This window comes from Montipora foliosa, chromosome 3 (genome assembly GCF_036669935.1).
Source record: "Montipora foliosa isolate CH-2021 chromosome 3, ASM3666993v2, whole genome shotgun sequence".
NCBI classification, from domain to species: Eukaryota; Metazoa; Cnidaria; class Anthozoa; order Scleractinia; family Acroporidae; genus Montipora; species Montipora foliosa.
The window spans coordinates 66,495,800-66,518,299 of NC_090871.1; the positions used below are offsets into that span (position 1 = coordinate 66,495,800).

Consider the following 22,500-nt stretch of genomic DNA (forward strand, 5'->3'; position numbering starts at 1 on the left):
TTTATCCGTGTGCCCCAGACGGATACAACGTCTGAAATGCGTGTCGGTTTTATACGTCGCTTTTCAGTCGCGTCCAAGTAAATGCATACATTATTTTTCGACGACATAAATTATTCCACCGGCTAATTTTGAGCCCACGCTCACAGTTTTCACGTGCATGGCATGCGTGAGGGGAGAAGAGTTCCCGCGAAAATAGAAAACATGGCGACTGCTGGAGCCCTTTTCCGAAAAACGTTGAGTCAGACTTGTTGGTCATGCGAGGCTAAAACGAAATACAGTTGTATTTCATGTGACAGACCTGTATGTGTTCGTTTGGAATGCTCTGTGGCTGAACTGGATGAAGAGGCGGAGGGATGGGAGCCGGGAAAGCGAGTTGGGTACTGTCTTCTTTGTGCTAGAATTTGTACACGAACATCCACTCCTCGTAGCCCAGAAGCATCTATCTCGGCAAATTTGGTAGATGAAACATCTTCGCGATCAAAACTGAATGATCAAGGTTCAGATTTAAGCAGTGACAGCGAGGAAAAGGAGCCACAGGTCCCCAACAAAAAACGCAGAAAGCAGAATGAAGATGGTCATAGCGAGAGCCCCGAGGAAACCGCGGTAAAAGGGAAGAAGCGTGGTAGAAAAGCAACGTGGTTGGAGATCCAGGTGACTGACATGGTAAACATAATCGTCAATGACGAGAACATTCTTCGGAAGCTGGTTTTCACGAACACCAAGAAAGCATACAACACTGAGGCTTATCAGTCTGTGTTAAATAAACTGAACGAACAATATGAAGATTCATTCCCGTTCACAGTAGAGCAGATGAGAACCAAGTTTAAATGGTGTGTAGCCACATGCAAGAGGATCTGTCTTACTGTAAAGACAGCAAGTGGAGTGAAGAGGCTGGCTGATGAGAAAGGATATGGGAAGTGGTTCGACCTACTCTACCCTATAGTAAAGTCACGTGATTCATGTCAGCCTGAGCAAGCTCGTGAACCTTCAGCCAATGAGAGTAGTGCCAAAGAAATCATCGAGCATGGGAGCAGTGATTGCAGTCCCGTCGAAGATAGTACAAAGGAGCCCCCTGAGAAGAGCATGTTTGTACCAGTTAAGAGGAAGGGTAGAAAACATAAATCAGACCAAATTGCATCAACTGTAGATTTAATAAGATCTGTAATTGAAAATGACCCAACAAAACAGCTCTTGGAAAGCATTCATGAGGAGATGAAACTAGCAAGAGAACAAGAGAAAAGGTATTTGGACATACTGTTGGGTTCAGGTCAGCAACCCTTCCAACAGTATCAACATCATGGTGCATATAGCAGCACACCTATGTTTTCCAACAATGGTGTGCCTGGAAACCAAACTCAGACAGGGATTATGTACCCCCCTGAGACTGCTGATGGTTTCACTCAATACTTTTATTGACTCTTATTTTCTGACATTTGCATGTTTGAGAATCTGTTGAACAAAAACTGCAAGATCCATTTTTTTGTTGCATTTTCTACTTGGTTTAGGCTTATTTTGATAATAAGCTTCTCATGAAAACAGTGGTTTTGGAGAGTAAATACTCCCTAAACAACATTGGAGGTCTTCGTTCATATGTTTCAGTTTGATTCATTAACAAACATCTGTGGCAAAGTTGACATTTTAAAGAACTCAAAATAGTTATAAAGCTACAATAAAGTTTGGCTAACATACAGTGTACCCATGTTTGTTTCCTAAGTCCTTGTAAAAGGGTAGACATGTCGTAGGTAAAATCTGTTCTCAGGTTAAACTGGAGTTTCCTTTGTTTCTCATCCCAAATTATTCATGATCATGAGTAATTAGAGTTAGGAGACAAAGGAAATTCTGACTCAACCTAGGTTAAAAACAGGTTTACATATAAGAACAGGTTTAATCTACAACAGACACACCATACCAACTGTCATGATTTTACTGTCATGGCTTTCAGAATTTTTTTGTTTGTGAAACCACACACTATTTATTCATCAAAGTATAATCACCCTTACTCAGAAGTCCCATGGAACATTTCCTCATACAGGTTGTTAATAATATACTTAAGGGTAATATGCTTAAAGTGTTTGTACATTATTTCACCCTAAATTGAAAATTCAACTTTCAAAAATACCATAATCTTTTTTGCCCTTCCCATATTTTGCATGAGCATTGTTTTCAATTTCTCGTGGGCTGTAAACTCTCACCAGATGCTGTAAGTTATATTGAAAACATTGCTTATGCAAAGTTATGGAGGGAAAAAAGAGTATTATGGTACTTCTTGAAAATGCCCTATACTCAAATGGCTTAATTCAGTGGTTCAACAAGTGTAACAACATGTTGACAATCATGATGTGTTGCATACTTTTTAGTGGGAGTCCCACCCCCTCATTGAAGAATGCTCCCTTTATTTCATAACTATATAAAGCAAACTCCCTTGCCAATAAAAAATCCCCACTTGGCAAACAGCAAAAATTTAAAAGCAAATCAAAGACACTTTTCAGGTTGAACAGTTGATTAGTTATATGCTGTAACTTTTTAGCTCCTTCTGAAAATCTAGCAAAAACAGAAAAGTTAGTGCTGACAGATTACTGTCCTTCTTTCTCTTCCCAAAATTTGTTGAGAAGTGCTTTTCTTATCTCTTCTGCATGATGTGATTTATCCTTCTTCATGGTGCAGTTTCTCATCATCAGCAGTTCTCTGACCTCCTTCCTGCTTCTTCTCCCATGTTGTGCTGGATGCTCTGTTAAATCTAACTGTGATGGTAGTGAATCACTCACGTCTATACAAACATTGTGAAGAACAACACATGCTAATGCAATGCATTTAACGGCTTCAGGTTGACAAGATGATTTACGGTAGAGAACTCTCCATCGACTCTTCAGCTGGCCAAAAGCCCTTTCTGATACCATCCTTGCCCTGCTGAGGCGGTAGTTAAAATAGTGCTGTTCAGCACTCAGAACAGCATTGGAGTAAGGTTTCATCAACCAAATACGAAAAGGGAAAGCTGAATCCCCTAGAATCAAAGGATAAATGTCTGTTCCTTGAATGTTCTGTGATATTTCGGGGATCACTTTCTTTTCGGTGATATCACTCCATAGCTGTGTAGACTGAAAAATAATCGAGTCATGTGAGTTACCTGGAAAACCTACGCTGACCCACATGAATCTTGCTGCAGCATCGACAATGGCCATCATAACAATTGAGAAAAAGTTTTTAAAGTTATGGTACTCTTTGCAAGCTTCCTCTCCACCAGGTGGGCACTGAATTGGGATGTGGCAACCATCAATTGCTCCCCAACACCAAGGAAATTGCCAAAGCTGGTTCATGTCTACCATGACTTCTGTAAAATCCTGTTCAGAAGTTGGGAAATGATTTGTCACTGCCTTCTTCCATAAGTTTTTAACGATTGCCTCGCAGACTTCCTTAACAATGACATGGATAGTTGCTAGCCCAACGCCAAACAATTCTGCTATTGTGTACAGGTAATCACCCCTGCCAAGCCGATAAAGACATATTGCTAATCTGCACTCCGGAGAAATTGGCATTTCAGTCAGCTGATCCTTTGTGATATCCTGCCTGATATTCTCTAGTATATAGCAAAACGTTTGGCGCGTCACACGAAAGGTTTTCTTGAATCTTGAATTGTCATAAGTTGACCACACCATTTCCCACCACCCAGCATTTCTCTCACACCTTCGGATACTACGAAAACGTTCCTCTTCTTCTCCCACTTGCTGCAGTAATAAACATAATAAAGCTAGCAGTCGAAGCCTGAATTTTCGTCTTACTGCTACAAGTGTTGCCATCTGAAAAGACAAATTCCTACGCCTTCGCCTCGCCAGAGCAATCTTTAGCATTACTGCCTCTCTGAACGCCACCATGTTTTTTTTGGAAGTTCTCCGCTGATAAAAGTCAATGCAGGCACAAAACGAAATCGAAAATTATATTCGACGTCTAAAATGAACTGACATTCAATTTCGTCTCCCAGACGAAAAAAATTCATCAATTAAATACGTGTCATTAAATGCGACGTATAAACAGGGCCTTAGGGTGTGTTTTTGTGGGAAAATCCGAAAACGAATTCTTGAATCCAAAAACGGATTTTGCGTTTTTGTGGGAAAATCCGAAAACGAATTCTTGAATCCAAAAACGGATTTTGCGTTTTTTTGGCGAAATCCAAAAACGGATCAAGAATCCAAAGTATCCACACTCGAGGAGGATACTTCGGATTAAATCTAAATCCGGATTTTTGTGATTCATCACTTCAGCGTTTTTTTGGGAAAGGATTTGAAAAAAGTATTTTTGACACGCGGTTTCCCAAGCAGAAATGATACACAACAGCTACCGTACGTGACAGTTCAGCCCAAATGTTTTTCTCGCGCTATTTTTGCTGTTCGATCGAAGACATAAATAGGTCGAAAATAGTTAGGTTTCCTGCACAACAGAAATTACACTAAAAGTTTCTTGACAGCAATAATATTGTTAGCACCTTTCACCATTTCTTTTTATCGATTGCTAAGGAATTTTTTTCCTGGTGGCATTTTCTTTTAAGAATTTCTCCAAAACAAACTTAACCGCTAATTTTTTTTTTTGTTTTTGAAAATTTGCACGCAACTCTGGGTTTGTTTGTTTGCGTTGTCAAGGAAAATAATCCTTTTTCGGATTTTGGATTTTTTTTTTGACGCTGAAGAATCCGCATCTTTAATTACAACTTACTGGATTTGATTACTTATACTTCATCTGGTTTTTCTCGAAGGCTACTAATTCCCATCAGCGAGTTTGTTCCTGAGACTTACAAACTGATGAACGCGACGGAGAAAACAAAATTTGTGAATGACATTTACAAAGGTGAGTTAAGCCCTATTCACACGGCATAAACTAACCCCGATTCGATCCGGGTTCAATCCGGTTGTGGGAGGCGCTGTGGCCTCATGGTTAGAGTGCTTGACTCCGGATCGAGTCAAATCCCCAGCCCCGCGACAACAAAAGCCCCCACCCTGGGGCGAGTAAAGGTACCCAGAATAATACCCTTTAGACCTGGCTGCACACAATATTAAAGAGTGCGATGTATGTACCACTCACCTTTCGTTCAGCCACCTCTCACGAACGTGGGAAGTTTATTCGAACGCCTTCTGGGAATTTTCCAAGATGGCGGAGTTATTTTCAGGCAACCTCGTTCCCAGGGCCTTTCCCTCACTACTTGGGGAGGGAAAAGGCTTGGGAACAAGGTTGAGTTGCAAGCCCTCGTCATTATCCAAGATGGTGGCCATGTCAAATTCCCCACCCTGGGGACAGACCTCACAGTCAAAGCCCCGTGGGTAGCAAGTCAAGAAGCAGAAATACGCACACGCAATGCTCGATGTGAAAACGTTCAAGTGCGCATGTGTAAAATTAAATTAACCCGGGCTCGACTCAGGTTTGGGTTCAAATGACACTTCTTCAAGAGTAACCCAGGTTACCTCTACAGATGGGTTGGATTTAACCCAGGTCGGAGGAGAACCCTAAAGTTCCGAAACATTTTGGGCGTATTTCGGGGACCATAAATCACTTTGTGTCTTCAAACCGAGACCGTTCTGAGGCATAGAACTCGGCAATTGTGTTTGGGGGGGGTGGGGAGGGGGAGTGGGTGGATCGCACTTTTATGGTTTGCTTTGCGGGCCCGTGAAGTTACTAAGACTTTAGTGAAACTGGCCTCCAATCAGCATCGAGAAGAATGAGTCACGTCAACGATATCTTTGCCACTTATGGACTGTCCTAATATGACCAATCACAACAGACGCTAACAATCAAAAGAGCCAATCACAACGCAAAGTGAGTACCTGAAGCCGCATGCCTTGCGAAGCGCGGGAAAAACGCGTGTGTGCTTGCCTCTGAGCGAGATTTTTACTTGTGAGAATAACGAGAAGATATTTTAACTTCAGATGGCGAGACGTGGATCTGCAAGCCAACGGGCATGAATCAAGGCAAAGGCATTTATCTTATCAGCGGTAAAGAACAGTTAATGGAGAAACTTAACATAAATGCTGAGAGTGATGGCTCCAGAATAAGAAGAACTCAAATGACACGCCATCAACCTGGACGAGTCATACAACGGTATGTAAACTACAAACGATTTTTTTAGTTAAATTCATGTCACAGCTGTCATTGAAACGTGTAACCTTCCTCAAAGTGAGTTTTTTTTGTTCATAATCCTTTTGTACCGACGTATTTCAGTATAATTTTATGACATTTACTTGAGTTTATTCCCCGGATGTAAGAAGCAACCGGGTGAACGTTGCTTGAAATCTTGGAAACTTTTCAGGCTCATACGGTTTTGTGTAAAATAGTTTCCTCTGATTCTTCAAAAAGAGCGCATTTTAAGGCATGCAACTTAACAATTATATATTTTTCGTCGTTTTGGTTGAAATCTTGTATGAAAATTCAGTCGTCCATAATACCAGGGTCTCAATTTCACAATTGCAAACGGATTTGCTGGCCCGAAATGTTTCGAAAAGCATGCAGTTGTCGCACCCAATTGAACCACGGCATATTGGTCACGTGTTAAGGGGTTTCATGATGGCGAGGTTGCCTTTTTCCCAAGTTCTTTCCTCTGCCCATCAACCTCATTCCCAGGGCTTTTCTCCGCCGAGGAGGTGGCTTCACTAGCAACCAAGGGATCGATGTTGCAAGAAGTGTTATTTTTCTTTTCGTCAGATATGTGATGAACCCGTTGCTGTTAAAAGGCTTCAAGTTTGATGTTCGCACTTACATGCTGATCGCCAGCACCACGCCTTATGTTGTTTTCTATCATCCGGGATACGTCCGACTGTCTTGTGTCCCGTATACACCTTACACTCAAGATTCCACAGGACTGCATGCTCATCTCACTAACCAGGTGAGTCATTGAGCAGAGATCATAGTTAATGTCGTATATGCGAAACTTCATATGGAGTGTTTTCACTCACATGATCAGTAACCTTGTTTTTCCACCAAACGAAAGAAAACGTTTGCATGACAATAGAGCTCAATTCCCGGGGGAGTGGTTGGGTACAACAAGATGGCCGCCGTGACGTCACGTGTCAACACTCAGATGTCTATCATTTTCTAATCGTCACAGTATGGCATTTTCTGTTGGTGTCATTTAAACGAATGCAGAACTACAAAAGGGAACTGGACAGGGCGAAAGTTTCCCCGGAATCATACAAACACCTCTTTAAGGTGGGAAAAATGTTCTGCACTGCAGACATTTTGGTACATTTCTTTTCCGTTCTGGCAAATCATGATCTGCATGAAATGAACCAGTCTTGTGACAAAGGGGGTATTTACGTGATACTGGGGCGACCTTCGTCCCGGAGCGAGTTCCCTCTTGTGGTTCTGCATTCGTTCACACGACACCACCGGAAAATATCGTACCGGAGTGAGAATTTCATTCCGGTACAAAATCTCGCAACAGTCAGTGTCGTGTAAACGAAGAACACCCACTCGTTTCGATGTAAATTTGACCTCTCGGTGGACTGGAACGGGTAGCGCATGCGCCATGTTTGTTTTCGATTCACAAATATATGTAATCAACGTCAAGTGTGCCGTCATACAAACACGATATGAAATCGAGGAGGCTTCCCGGCATTGAACTCGCTCCGTGGCGAGTTTCTCGTGTAACCAGCCCCAAACGGTGAGCAACCAACAGCCAATCTCTCCCGCTCCAAACCCCTTGACAGGCTATAGCAAGGAGAAAGATGAATGATGCATTTAATTCAAAGCAACATTTGTTCTTCTTTCACACAGTATGTTCAAAAGAAGCATCCTATGTACTCGTCCATGAAAGAAGATACAGTCTGGGATTTTGATCACTTGCAGTCCTACATCGATGAAAAATATACGGAGGAGAAAGGACTCCCTGAAAACTGGGTTTACACAGCTTTCACAGTAAGGCCTATTAGTTCATCCATCGACCTTTGGTAAAAACGTTTCTCATTTCTCAAAGGATGTTTTGAAATATGGATAATTCTTGACTAGGTTATTTCATCAATAACTGAGGACTAAGAAATACTCGGAAGTGTCCGAATTCTCCGAACAATATAGTCGAACATTAATTGTGATGACAAGTTCGGATACTCTGCAACTGAGCCTCTGGAAAGAAACTTAAGGAAAGTTGCCTTTATAGTAGCCTGTGTACAGACCGCCCCTCCCCTCAAAAAAAAATCGGAGAGGAACGGTCTGTGATTTACCTTTAGTAATCGTGTTCCGGAATAATTTTGCATACATTATTTAGTAATCTACGCTGACCAAAATTTGCGTGGCTCATATTTCGTTTGGAGCTAAATTCTCAAAATGGTGGTCAATGAGGTAGATTTTAAACGTGCATCGAAGAGCGTCTCCGATAGTTTTAAGATACCTTGGCTTTATAGCATAGAAGCACTCTTTAAAGGAGAGGATGTATTTGCAAGTCTTCCAACCAGGTACGGCTCTGATCTTCAAAACAGCACAGATCGTTGCCGATGAGCTGTTATTTTCCTCGGTGTGTACATTCTCAAATCTTCCATGGTATCACGCTTTGTAGATTGTACTTGAGAATGGCTAGGCTGGTTGGGATTACATTGACTGGTAAGGAATAGGGGGAGACGTTTTCGAGTGGACAACCTTTTGAATAGTGCTATATTCACCTCGTGAAGAGCGCTTTCGTTTCTTTTGCGCTGACAATTCCTTCAGATGTACGTCGAATCGATGTCCACTTTACACTCCATAGATAACAATTCCGCTCGTACTTTAAAAGAAAAACCTCTTTGACAATCAAAAAGATTTTTATTCGTATTTTGTACCGTGCTCAAAGTACACACGAACGAACTCATCGTAAAATCTCTCACGGTGGTTTTCACGGTGTTGATGTGGAGAAATAAAAATAAAAGCCAATCAAAACTCGTTGTTTCAATGATGTAATGGTCGATGGGTAATAACCAATCAAATCATTTTCCACACATTCCAGGAAAAATCACGTGGTATGGAACACGATTATCAACGGTAAATCACAGACCGTTCCTCTCCGATTTTTTTTTGAGGGAAGGGGCGGTCTGTACACAGGCTACCTTTATAGCTCACAAATCTTTCTATCGGTGCTTAGTTTATCTTTATCAAGTCGAGCTCGCAATTCTTTCCTACGGTGGTTTCTTTAACTTTATCGACTCGTTTGATAAAGCCAAATTTTCATTTGACAAACGTCTTCCGGTCTGAAGGCCAGGAATATCGAAAGAGAGCATTCTTGCAAATGTTGTAGAAGATTTGGTTAGTTTCGGCCCGGTAACGAATAAAGAGTTGGTTACTGTTGTTTTAGTTTTAAAAGTCATCCTGATATCGATGGACTGGTTATGAAACCCCGAATACTTCAAAAGCGAGAACAATACTGTCGCACTCCATGTACAATCTTTTGTCCCGTTTTGAATAAATTTATTGGAAACTTGTGATCGTTTGTCTTTTAGAAAAAGGATGTGAGTTGTGCATGGTCAGGGCCAAAACAGCAAACAAAAACATAAAGGGAAGGAACGTGTCGAGTTTCATCAGAAAGTCATGACCTTGAAGTGTTTAACTCTGGTTTGAGCTGGGGTTTTTTGAGTTTAAAAATTTTTTTATTTGGATATAACTTAGGTCGTGCATTTTCCCGCGCGTGCAGCATCAATCTTATTTTTGTTAATATTCGGGCATATAAGCTTATAAGCCCGCCAGATTGTTGCGCTCTTCTTCTGCTCCGTTAAAGCTCAAACCTGTTAAGTACAATATGATGAATTATGGTCTCAGGTCTTTTGCAGTGCACGCGCCTCTAATGTGGAATGAGCTACCAGAAAACGTACGTGTGTCTAATGGTTTATCGCTTTTTAAGTGTAGGCTAAAGAAGCACCTTTTTAAGCTGGCATTTGAGTTTTATTTATTTATTTATTTATTTGATGTAATTTTTTCTTTCTTTCGTTTATTTGTTATTCCTTCTTGTAATTAGTTTCTTAATGTTTTCTATATTCTTATTGTAAATTAGGTAATTTGCTATTTTAAACTTATGTGAAGCACTTAGAATTGTTTTCATATGCGCTATATAAATTCTTAATTATAATTATTATTATCATCATCATTATTATTATATTGTAATATTATTATTATTATTATTATTATTATAATATTATAATGTTATTATAATAATTAACAATTATAACAATTATTATTTCTCAGAAGACCTCACTCTCGCTGTAGCTGGTCTACATTTGTACTCATAATTTTAGGCTTAGATTTTTGATTAGCTTTTTCTTTAGTAATGTATAATTGTCTTTTTCCCATTTTTAAGTTATTCACATATCTTAAATAGTTTTCTATCGTGAACATAGAATCAGTTAGTTTTTAAAATTTGTAAATAATTTCGATATATAGTTTAAAATTGTAAATATTTTCTAATTGTTTTGATAGTTGAAATAAAGTTGTTATTATTATTATTATTATTATTATTATTATTATTATTATTATTATTATTATTATTATTATTATTATAAAATTGGTGTCCTAAAATCCTCAGCTTTGTTCCAAGGAAAAGAATTTCAAGTTACACACTTCAAGGTCATGTTCTTGTGGTTTCATTAACTATGGTCAATTCGCCCTTGTCACACGGCAGCCATATTGTCCCGGGAGACCAAAAGAGCTTTGTTTTATCACGCCAAGCCTCGCAGTGGAAACCATGGGGGTGAGGCTTGGCGTGGTAAATCAAAGCTTTTTTGGTCTCCCGGGACAATATGGCCGTCGTGTGACAAGGGCGAATTGGTCTGTATTTCATACCACTTTCTAAATTATGCCTTTTCGGATTTTTTTACTTTTAGAAACGCATGCATCAAATCATGACAACATGTTTCCACAGTGTCCGTCAAAAACTCCACAGACGAACTGGAACATTTGATCTCCTGGGGTTCGACTTCCTTATCGATGACGAATTCAAGGTGAGATTAGGATGTCGCGGCAAATCATGGCAAGAATAGCCAACACAACAAATTACGTAAATCGTCAAAATCACTAAGGCCAAAAAAACCAATTGAGCGAGGGCGCATTGAAGATGAGATGGCTAGATCGAAGACAACGTCGCCTCAAATTAGAACTTTGAAGTATCGTAAATCTCTCGCGATTCTTAATTCCATCTCGTTCACTTCGTGTACTATGTGGGCGAAGTATTGTTTAGTAATTTTTATTTATTCTAAACTCTTGGAACCTTGGGAATTTTGTCTGCAATCATACTGTATATGGAGCAGTTGACAGAGACATTTTCTCACCATGTAACTATGCTGTTATTAGGTTTGGCTTCTGGAGGTTAATATTAATCCTGCTCTTCACACCAACTGCAAAGTGCTGATGGATCTTTTGCCAGGAGTAGTCGACGAGACGCTGAGTAAGCCAATGATTAATCAGCGATTTACCAGCAGTCCCTTCTGTTTCACTTGAGTCGCCCACCTGTTGTCACGCAATCGAGAGAAACAGCCGACAGAGGGTTGGGGACTGGCGGAGCTTCTCTCAGTAGCGTGACAAACTATCATTAGGGAGGGGGGTGGGGGGAGTTGAGTGGTTTCCCTTTGCGATATCTTCTTGTCTGAGCGGACTCTCGTACGGACAAACATCAAAATTCCTTGCTCTTTCAAACAATGATTGGGTCTTTCATATACATGGGGTCTAATTCCAATTAATTAGGTAAGGCCGGAGCTTATCCCGGTTTCCATGGCATGAAGCGACTAGGAGTATTTCTACTCCCCCCTGGATGGGATGCCAGTCCATCGCAGGGTTACCCCCAGCATTTTCGCCGGTACCCATTTATACACCTGGGTGGAGAGAGGCACCGTGGGAGTAAAGTGTCTTGCCCAAGAACACAACACAATGTTCCCGGCCGGGACCCGAACCCGAACCATACACACCGGAGTCGAGCACACTAACCATGAGACCACCGCGCCTCCCACCCAATTAATTAAAGGAATTGGAAATCGTTGATTGAAATTTGAACGTCAGAGTTCGCATGTGCATGAAAAGCTTAGTAAATAATTATTGCAGAAATGCGTACCAAACCTTGTCCGCTTTGCCAACGCCTTACACAGGACTCCTTGTAAATATTCGAAACACCTCTGAGTCTGTTTTAAAACAAACCTATAACAAAGGAAGGAAGAAAGCATTTTTTAACATTGAGAACTCACGTCCGAGTCCTGAAGAAGTTTAATCCGATATCTTCAATGTAATTGGTGAATGATTCCTGGAAGTGCGGGATGCATTTTTGTTAAGCCCACAGAAAAACCCTTGCTTGCCATAGCACCTCCAGTAGCTCGGAGGTTAGAGCATTTGGCTAGATCTGGGAGGGTCGTGGAGTCATATTCGACTTGGAGTAGTATTTTTTCTGAGTTCTAAGTGGCCATCATATGTTTTGTGTACTATACCTTTAATATTTGATGTTTTTCACGCGACTTATTGTTGAATGGCTTATTACAGAACTTGTGATCGAGATTTTTGAAAAGACCAAGAAGAGGCGCCCGCTTTTCCCACTGGAAAATCAGAAGGGATTTCAATTACTTTACAACGGAGAGGGCAAATAAAATCAACAAAGCTCACTTCCTGTGTTATGCCAGTCGTGGCAAAAACAGTTGTGTCAGTGCGCTGGAATGGATTGGACAAGAACCTCACTGTGGCTGAGACATGCTACGTAGCTATTTGCATCACAAGAACGCAATCTGGTACGCTTGTCCACAGGCACCCTAAGCCCAGTGTGTGATTTCGGATCCTATGGCTTGTCGAGCAGTGCTTACCAGTAACAGGGGCTTGAGAAGCGCTGGTCTCCATCGCTAACAGCCAAACTTGCAGCCGTGATGCAACCAATCTAAGAGGGACGCGTTAGTGTCGAAGTTTAAAGAGGGCAATAAGACATAGCTACGGTTTTTTTCAGTTTTCGCCGGCCTTGAAAGTTTTCTCAGGGCTCAGTACCTTTTTTGCCTTTTAGTCAATTTTAGCATATTGGGCATACGTAGTTTGTTTAGCATATTGGACATGCGCAGTTTGCTCAGTTTTTGTAAATGTGACTCATGCCTTAAATATAATTAGGAAGGTGGTTTCTATACATGCAGAACGTCTTCTTTTGCTCTTTAGGTTAATGTATTCATAAGGATTTTAATTTCTTAGTCCTTTAGTCTTGTTTTCCTTGTTCTCATCTGATTAACTTAAAAAAAAGTTGTGTAGCTGATCTTATTTTGTCTTGTTTTCCAGGGCTCGAGACTAACGGTAGCCAACTAGCCACAGACTAGTAAAAAATCTATTTTGGCTAGTGGTTTTTGTTCTTCACTAGCCATTTTGGCTAGTGAAAATATGTGAGCACTGGAGGCCCATAGGAAACCAATTCACAAAACGAAATTGAGTCAGAGCGTGCAGAATATTAATTAATACTGGACATGTTAACTGATTGCTCAGTCTGGCCATTGGTGAGAAAAAGGAAAAATGCATCGTAAACAAAGTAACCTCCTTTTCTTTAACGGTTCACTACGAGGTGAAAAGGGAAATAATCTCGTGGTTTGTTTTAATTTAATCGCATGCAAGAATGAATTAGATAAGAGTGTTGTTATGGCTTGGGTGGCCTCCTCTTCACAGTCACAAATGAGTCTATTTTTTAGAATACCTATTCCCGCGAAAATCAGTTGTCATGTCCCTGAAAAAACATGGCAGAAGGAGTCACTCGTGACATGACTTCTTCTGATTGGTTAAAATTGGTGACCGTTTGTTTGTTTCGCGCTCAAAGTGTATCTAAACAAGACGCTTTCTTAAGCGTTTACTCGGAATACCATATGGCGCAGAAGTAGGGTGATACATTTTGGAAGAGGTAGTTTTTTTCATTTGGCAAGTATGGAACAAAACAACTAAATGTTTCTGCAGCCAGTTGCTCATTTACAATAACGCGGATAATGTACCGGTGAACATCGCTTAATGTTTACAATTGCAAATAAAATCATCAGGGGGACCTGACCCCTCTTTTTTTTAATTAATTTTTTTTTTGTTTGCGTTTTTGCTGAAAAGAGTCCCAAAGCATGTTAATGAGCTTTTTAAAGTTAAGGATGTCTTTGCAAGTCTTCCAACCGGGTACGGCTTTGATCTTCAGAGCAACCCTGATCGTTGCCAATGAGCTGTTTATATTTTCCTCGATGTGTACACATCTCAAATCTTCCAGGGCAACACGCTTTATAGATATTGTCCTTGAAAATGGCTAGGCTGGTCCGAGCATGGCATTGAGATTATATTTACTGTTAAGGGGATAGCCGGGGACGTTTTCAAGTGAGCAATATTTTGAATCGTGCAATATTCACCTCGTGAAGATTCGTCAGGAGCGCTTTCGTTTCTTCAGCGCTGACAAACAATTCTTACAAATGTATGTAGAATCGATTTCCACTTTACACTCCATAGATAACAATTTCGCTCGTACTTTAAAAGAAAAACCTCTTTGACCATCAAAAAGATTTTTATTCGTATATTTTACCATGCACAAAGTACACACGAACTCATCGTGAAATCTCTCACGGTGTTCATGCCATTGGGAGAAATAAAAATGAAAGCCAATCAAAACTACTTGTTTCAATGATGTAATGATCGAGGGTTAATACCCAATCAAATCATTTTCCATACATTCCAGGAAAAATCACGCATAATTGAACAAGATTATCAACGGTAAATCACAGACGCTCCTTTCAGATTTTTTTTCCGGAGACTGGGAATCTGTGCACAGGCTAGAATGGAAGGGGCCATTTGGATTTTACTCAACCCATGAATGGGATCAAAGACACCCACCCACATAATTTTCAAGTGTGAAAATCTATTTAATTTAGGATATGTGGTTTTATAATCAATCACTCTGATCAAGACAATATAATGAAATGAAATTATCATTGTAAAATAGCTTACTACATCACACATTTATTCAATTTATTATACTGGTAATATTATAAATAACAAATTAATCTTTTTTAAATATAAATTTATTTTAATTTCATGGACATGAAATTGATTAGCTCCAGAACAGGGAAGAACTCTTTTATTCCAGAAAGGGCTTACACTTACTGGGGTTGTACCTGCCTGGAAAATTTTGATCCGCTTCGCAAAATAGTAATTTTGGTCAGATTACTATTTTGCGAAAAAGATCAACAATTTCTGGGCAGGTACAACCCTAACCATTTACCAACACTACCATTAGGCCTAAAAACGTTTGTTTAGGCTTAAGCTTAGCTTAAAGAATGTTCAGGGTTCTTTCTGTATTTCTGTTCCTTTTGTTTCGTTTTACAAATTAGTGTACGCCTCAATAAAGTTCATCTGATGTATCCAACAATGGACTCCCAAATTAGCCAGCCCTAATGCATCAATCAATTCCAGCGGTGCCCATCCCCTTCCCCCCCCCGGGCAACCGCTGGGCATTTGCTCAAGTTGTCAGTACTGGGGGTGGGGCATTCGTTATTTTATCGCGGCCCGGGGTCTGGGCATTAGCTTACCTTGGGGCGACCCCCGGGCATTTGACAAACATGTTTTCGAATTAACATGGAAGAGTTTATCGGAAAAGATGAGGGCTTGGTTAAAGTCAAGACTGGCTTGTCCGTCACAGACTTGAAAAACTTGTGGATGCTTTTAAAGGTATGTTTTCTCAATTTTAGGTACTTTCTTCATTTATACTTGTAAGCATATGAATATATAAAAGCGACAAGGTGAACTAATATCACAAAACAATCACTGACGTGAAGACTGCGTAAACACGACTACCTCGCATTTAGCATTCAAAACTAGCCTAACAATTTTTAACTTCATGAAAGTGGAGTTAAAGTACAGAAGGTTTGCGAATTCAAATGATGAGATCTTCAAGACAAATCTTACGAGCTTAAAATGCGATTCATCATCATTTAAAATGTCTTGATTCTTCAAGGCGACGATCCCGGGGGCGGGGCATTTGCCCTCTTTCCTCATCCCCACCCCGGGGCATTTAGACAGCTTATGTGTCCCCACCCCGGGGAAGTTGCCCATTTTTTTTAAAATGCTAATGCCCGAGGGTTAGCCCAGGGGGGGATGGGCACTGCTGGAATTGACTGATGCATAACATGAACAATATATATAAACATTTATATATTTTATAACAATAAAATACCAGTGATAATTATACAGACATTGTTATTGTTCTCTTTGGGTAATGTAATCATTGTTAGTAATGACAAAATGAAACAATTTGTAACTGATAACCAATCTAAACATTGTCACAAAGTGAACACATCCCCTTTGTCACGAAATCGCCCTTTCTGAGGGTAAAAAGCTCATTAACATGCTTTGGGACACTTTTTAGCAAAAATAAATAAATAGGAGTCCATAGCCCGGGTCCATGGACCCGGTCCAGAAGGGGGGTCTATGTTTTGTCCTTTCCCTTCAACAGGTGACACAGCTAATTAGGAATAGTATGTTTTGGAACAGGTTGTTGGAATGGAAATAACGGGGGCCTTATGTCTATTTTTTAGCATGTAGCGTGACATCAGATAAACTGGTTTCAAGTGAAAGCAGCCGGTGAGGCGGGTGAAACACTAGTGTAGCAACACAGAAAACATGTGAAAAACTATTCTTGTAATTAAGTCTTAATATGGGTAAGTGAAAATCGGTATCCAGCTGCAAAGGTTCCAGATTAACAGCGTTGAATTGACATCGGCGGATGATGTTCGTACAAAGAACGCCTGAGGCAGAAAGAAACTAAGAAGTTCGGCCATTCATAACACACCGCTGCTGGAAAGATCTGTACTGGCGATTTCGTCAAGCGGTCAACAGGCAAGATTAGAGTAAATATGTCATTCATAACATTCCAGAAGGCTGAATCCAGCATTTTCACATTTTAGCTGCATCGAATTGCGTCATTTGCCCTCTTGTGGAACTTGAGCTTTGAATCAGCAAACAAAATAAAATGAGTCACACTGAAGCCCCAACATAGAACCCATCATTTAATTGCTCCACTACAGGTTATAAATTCGGATTTTCATCGAATTCTGTAGGACGAGAGGTTGTTTCAGGTCTCTCGCTATCGGAAATCGTCTCCTTCGCGGCTGTTTAATTTATTTGTTATTGAGTTGTTTTGTCAGAGAGGGAGGTCAAATGTATTGCTCAATGGGGTGTAGTACATTGCTTTTTAACCAATGAAATCACCGCCTCGTAATTCTATTGTCCATTTCTGCCCAGATTATAACTCGGATACCTTTCAGGTATTCCGAGTAAAAATAAATCCATTGTGACTGTGCTGGGGGGAGGCCACAAAGTGATAGATCAACACTCTTATCTAATTCACTCTTGTCGCACGACATCACTGTCAGTCAGGCCTCAATTGTAGCAAAACCGATTGAGTTATCCCGTGGATAGTGATTTATTCAGTGGATAGCGCTAACCACCCTTCGAACAACTGGGGCAAGATCTCTTCAGCCTGATCGGACGGAGTTAGTACTTGGGAAGGTGACCCCCACAGCGTGGGCTGACACATCGATTGCGAAAGTGACTTTTTAGTATTTGCAATCATAACACTTTTTTTTTTTGTTAATAGAATGCACTTTTTTGAGTTAAGGCGATATCTCTTCGAATTAAGTAAAGACAAATTAATGACGGTGCCTACCATTGTTATTGCGAATACGTTCTGCGCATCTCGATATAATCGGATTTCCTTATGGGTAATGCTTATGAGATATTTTTGCGCTGTTAAAAACCATGCGGAGAAAGCAGAATTTAGCAAGTGCTCTTGGTATCCAAAAAGAAAATTGGCGGTAACCACGCATTTTTCAGAGATAATTAAGCTTCAATTTGGAAAAGAACGTCATACATTGCTTTGTATTTTAAAGCTTTTTACAAATATTGTTGATTAATTATCTTCGAAAAACGCGTGGTTACCCCCAATTTTCTTTTTGGATTTCAATAACACTTGTTAAGATCTGCATTTCCCGCATATTCAGGAAACTGCGCAAAAATACCTTTGACTTAGTAGGCACCGTCCTTAAACAATTCGAATGAGCCTTAGAGCCGTTCGACATACCGTCGAATTAACTGATACTTGCCTCAATAAAAACAAAACTACAAAACATTTTTTACGACACCTATTTTACTTCCAGATCTTCCTAGAAAAGAGTAGCTTCAAGTCGACAAATGCCTTTTTTCTTGTTTTCTGGCCACTTTTTTCGACTCTGAACAACCTTAATTATTAATATAATAGAATTGGTCAAAATGGAGATGACTAATGACTTTTCAGTAATTATAAGCAACGGGATGACTCCAAAAGAATTCACCTGGACCTTCGACTTTCGGCCTTACTGTTCGCATTTCAACCAGTAAAACTAAATATGTTTCGACTATAATCAAGAGTCAGTTTATTACCGTCAATCTTGAGATTTGAAATCCTTTGCTTAAGCTTCACTCTCGAAAAACAGTCTCGTGCACATTTAAAATTTTAAACGTCTAGCAGCTGAATTCAGCTCATTCTCAAGAAGTATACCGAGATCATTTTAATGGACTGTATTGGAGCGCGCCCACGGGAATGCACGAAATCGCTCTCGTTAGTGTATTACAGATGTAAAAAACACTCTTTGTTTGCGAAAAACGACGCCAGTTCTTATTTAAAACAAGCTAGCAACTGCTTACAACAACTATTTGTAAGTCCGTTCTAGGGGCTGAATGAAGACTTAACGGCTTTTTGTACATCTTAATTGTGATACCTTCCGTTTGCAAGTGACTTCCGCTTTTTGTGTAACACCTGTTTTATTAGAACAAATTTCAAGAACAGGTATTAATAGGCCTTATCACGGTTTTCGACGCCATCTTGACGGGTAGGCAAAGCGGTCAGAAATTACAGTGTTTGTATGAGAATCCGATAGCAAATAACTTCTTCCAAAATTGAATTTTTCACAATTTCTGAATCGCAACGTTAAAATACTAGGTAGAAGGTTGTATTCACCAAGTTTGAAGTATGTAGCTTGGCTAGAAGACGCTCAGTTAATTTTTTGAATTTTCCACACATTTGTCTGTAAATTTGGCTGGGTAAACAAACGTCTAGACCCAGTTCGCGGGAAAAAAATTTTGAGACTAATGTATGGAAAATTAAAAAAGAATAGCTCAGCGACTTATAGGAAAGCTACATCCTTCAAACTTGGTGAATACAATCTTCTACCTAGTATTTTAACGTTTTGATTCACAAATTGTGTAAAATTCAATTTTGGAAGAAGTTATTTGCTATCGGATTCCCATACAAACACTGTAATTTCTGACCGCTTTGCCTACCCGTCAAGATGGCGTCGAAAACCGTGATAAGGCCTATTGTCTTAACCATTCAAGCCACGAGGCTCAAACAGAAAAACATACACTTTGCTGGTTTCGGTAAACGTTTGACATTGTAACCCAAAGAATCAGGAAGCTTTGCACCGCTCAATCCAAACACAGTTATACATTTCAATATTTGAATTCACACCTACCGTGACAAAGGTTTCGAAAGTGTCACAAGTGAGGAACTCACAAAAAATGTTTTGAATCTTTTTAGTGTTGTATATTAATCCGATGACACACGGTTCAACATCCTGCAACATTTTTTGCTCAAATACGTTGAACAATGTTGCACAGACGTCTTGAACGGAATAGAGCAGATCTCTATTTTCGTTCAACATCGTTCAACAACGTTCAACGTGTTGAATTGTATATTTCAACATTCAACATGGCATGACACACTGTACAACATTTGTTGTACAACAGCTGCAATATTTGTTGATTAACAAATGCTGAACCGCGTGTCACCGGCTTTACTAACCACGGCCTTAAGTCGACGCTTGAAAAGAAGCTTCTATTAATTTCAGGTTGGTTAGTGGTATTTAAGTTAACTGGTGTAGAAATTCAGGGTTTACTAGAATGTGTTTACGTAGTGATCACTTTGAGGTGTTCTTAAGTGGTCCACGTGGTCGGCACTTATCACCAACTTGGTTTAATTTGGCGTAACTTGAGTAATTATGCATTTCAATGTTTGAACGTACTGTGACAAAGGTTGTGAAAGTGGAACAAGTAAGGAACTCACGAAAAGTGTTTAAAGTCATTATTACACCCATTCAGAAATCACTGGTGATCCTTGCAATCTAATTGGCTCTCAGCAGCGCGATTTATTCCCAAATCGCACTATTTTTTCCTCTAAATCGCACCATTTCCCCAGCCAATGACAATGGACCACTAAAACGAAACAACCAGTCAGACTTCAAGGCTTGTTTAAGGTAACCAATCAATTTTCAGGAAAATGAAAGACAAAGAAAACCGCTGTGTGGCCAAATTACACGTATGATTTCAGACCAAATTGCAATCCACTCAGTTTTTATGTATGATAATGTTGTATATTACTAACAAAGGCCTTTTAAAATCAAGCCGGCGCTTGAAAAGAACGGCTTCTATTAATTCGGATTGGTTAATGCTGAGTTAACTGGTGTAGAAACTAGAATGTGTTTACGTAGCAATTACGCTGAAGTGTTCTTAAGTAGTCCACGTTGGTCACCATTTATCACCAACTTGGTTTAATTTGGCGTAATATTCTGGCTTAAAGATGACAAATTAAGAAACCATTAGTCCATTAATTTGAAAATGAATAGCTAAAGCAATATTTTTCGACGCAATGGACAAACGTGCGCCAAAATGCCGCCTAAATAGTCTTGGTTCGATTAGTAATAATTGGACCAACTTTCCAGGCGTCAAATTTATTTAAAGGTCAATCGGTTGCTTGTGACTGTTTGCCTATAAAAGGAGCACGCTTCTTTTGGCCTGTCACTTGGGTTTCACGAGAGTCTAGGATTTGGTTCCCACAATCGGCAAAATCAAAGGAGAGGAAAGGAAGATCGAAGATGAATCCACAGACGTTTTTAGTTGTATTGTTTGTTTTTATGCTCTCGACACCTACCCTTGTGTTCCCGCAGGATTATATCTGTCCTTTTGACTACAGATGCGGACGGGAGCTTCAGGTAGGTGAAACATAACTTTTTTTCTTTTTCAGTCATTCTTCGTTTAGTAAGGACAGAACCGTTGCTGAGCATAAACTATACTTGGGGCTATCTTAGTCCGCGTACCTGGCGGGTGAGAAATATCGAGCGATGAGGCCGCGCGGAGAATGGGGAGGAGGGGTGGGGGGGGGGGACCCGTGCCCCTCTACTTTTTTACCTCAAAAAGTAAAAACACACGAGTGCAGAAGTTTGAAACAACAAGATGTCAAAAATTCCGGATAGAATCATTCCTGATAAAGTTTAATTACAGTACCATTTTCCCAGTTCATATTTTTACTTCTCTTATTCGAAGATTCAAAACTATAGAAAAACCAGCTAAAAAATACAGCAAGCGAGAAATGTGACAAAAACATAAATGTGTCAAATCGTCTTGACATCCAGGCCACTCACTGGATTCGTCTTTGGAATATGATCTAAACTAAGCCATGTCCTTTTGAAAACCCCGAAAATCGAAGCAGAAGTCGGTCTTATACTGGGTAAGGCCCAGGATGAGAGAAAGGATGAGAAAGTAGAAATGTCTTACAGAAATGCCAGACAGGAGTTCTGAGAGTGGCCAGGATTATGCTGCTGTCGAGTCTATTGAAGCAGTTGGGTCCCAGTTACCTCCACTTGAAGATAGACGAAATCAGCCAAGAAATCATTTCCTTTTAAGTCCTACGGCAACAGGAATAAAGATTCATGTTTTGGGATCACGTGTAATAATTCCACTAAGCCTCTTGGATCATTGAAATGCACTGTGCTTTTGTATAAGGGTTTTCATCTAAATTTAAAGGCCCAATATGCTGGTAAATGCACTTTCTGGTGTTCCATTTTCAAGTATTTTCATGGGGAGGTATCACACCCATGCCCTCAGTCCCTCTCCCCCCTAACAAAGAACTGGCTTTCACCCGACCAATGCGTCCTCGAAACCCAAAACCCACAAATTTCAAAATAAATGTTGCTTCATAGCTTTGTGCCCCCTCAGTTTTTCCAGGCCTGCTACGGCCCTGCAAGACTTTTGGAGCAATGTGTGGTCTCTTGAACTTTGAGGCGAGATCGACGGTTTATAAAGGCAACATTCGTATCAGTCCATCGTCATGCCATCTTATTCTCAGATCACCTTATGTATCGTATATTTTTAAGAAAACAAAATTGTATGTTCTCCAGTTGGTGACAAGATTAATTTAAGGTATATCAAAAGTTTAGTTGTAGTTTAAAAACACTGACACATTGTTCCAAACCTAAGAAAATCTGCCAAACAGGTCAAGCCTTCTATTTGCCTGGTATGTGATACAAGACGCCGGTCTCAGTCGCATCATTGCAAAACACACTATCCATTTGAAAACTTGTACCATTGTCAAAAACCAGCCGAATTGAACTGGGCGAGGTCTGTGCTTTTGTGGTTGGTTTCTAGTGACTGTTCCACTGAAAAAGGTTTGTCCAGACCACTGAGAAATCCCAGAATACAGCACAAGTGATTTTTCTTTCCCCAAGCTGTTTGGCAAGT

The 22,500-nt window shown here is 40.1% G+C and overlaps 2 protein-coding genes and 1 long non-coding RNA gene across 3 annotated transcripts in view; 2 read left to right on the forward strand and 1 right to left on the reverse strand.

The window, feature by feature from the left end:
• Positions 1–2,573: 2,573 nt before the first annotated feature.
• LOC137996244 (uncharacterized) lies at positions 2,574–3,869 on the reverse strand. The gene has a single exon (XM_068841659.1). It carries the CDS (start codon positions 3,867–3,869, stop codon positions 2,574–2,576), a length of 1,296 nt encoding a protein of 431 aa, XP_068697760.1.
• Positions 3,870–4,012: 143 nt separating this feature from the next.
• Positions 4,013–12,705, forward strand: LOC137996245 (protein polyglycylase TTLL10-like). Its single transcript, XM_068841660.1, has 8 exons — positions 4,013–4,038; positions 4,745–4,836; positions 5,910–6,081; positions 6,682–6,862; positions 7,753–7,893; positions 10,815–10,931; positions 11,281–11,374; positions 12,454–12,705. The coding sequence occupies exons 1-8, from the start codon at positions 4,013–4,015 to the stop codon at positions 12,555–12,557; spliced, it is 927 nt and encodes a 308-aa protein (XP_068697761.1). The 3' UTR covers positions 12,558–12,705.
• A 7,673-nt stretch (positions 12,706–20,378) lies between these two features.
• LOC137995734 (uncharacterized) overlaps positions 20,379–22,500 on the forward strand; it is a 2,619-nt gene continuing 497 nt past the window's right edge. The window contains exon 1 of the long non-coding RNA XR_011122277.1: positions 20,379–20,975. This is a non-coding gene — a long non-coding RNA (uncharacterized lncRNA). The remainder of the gene's footprint in view (positions 20,976–22,500) is intronic.

Coding starts and splice junctions, on each gene's coding strand:
- LOC137996244 (XM_068841659.1), bottom strand. CDS start 3,869: ATGGTGGCGTTCAGAGAGGCAGTAATGCTAAAGATTGCTCTGGCGAGG.
- LOC137996245 (XM_068841660.1), top strand. CDS start 4,013: ATGCGACGTATAAACAGGGCCTTAGG. Junction 4,039..4,744: donor CGTATAAACAGGGCCTTAGG/GTGTGTTTTTGT, acceptor TTTTTCTCGAAG/GCTACTAATTCCCATCAGCG. Junction 7,894..10,814: donor GGGTTTACACAGCTTTCACA/GTAAGGCCTATT, acceptor TTTTACTTTTAG/AAACGCATGCATCAAATCAT.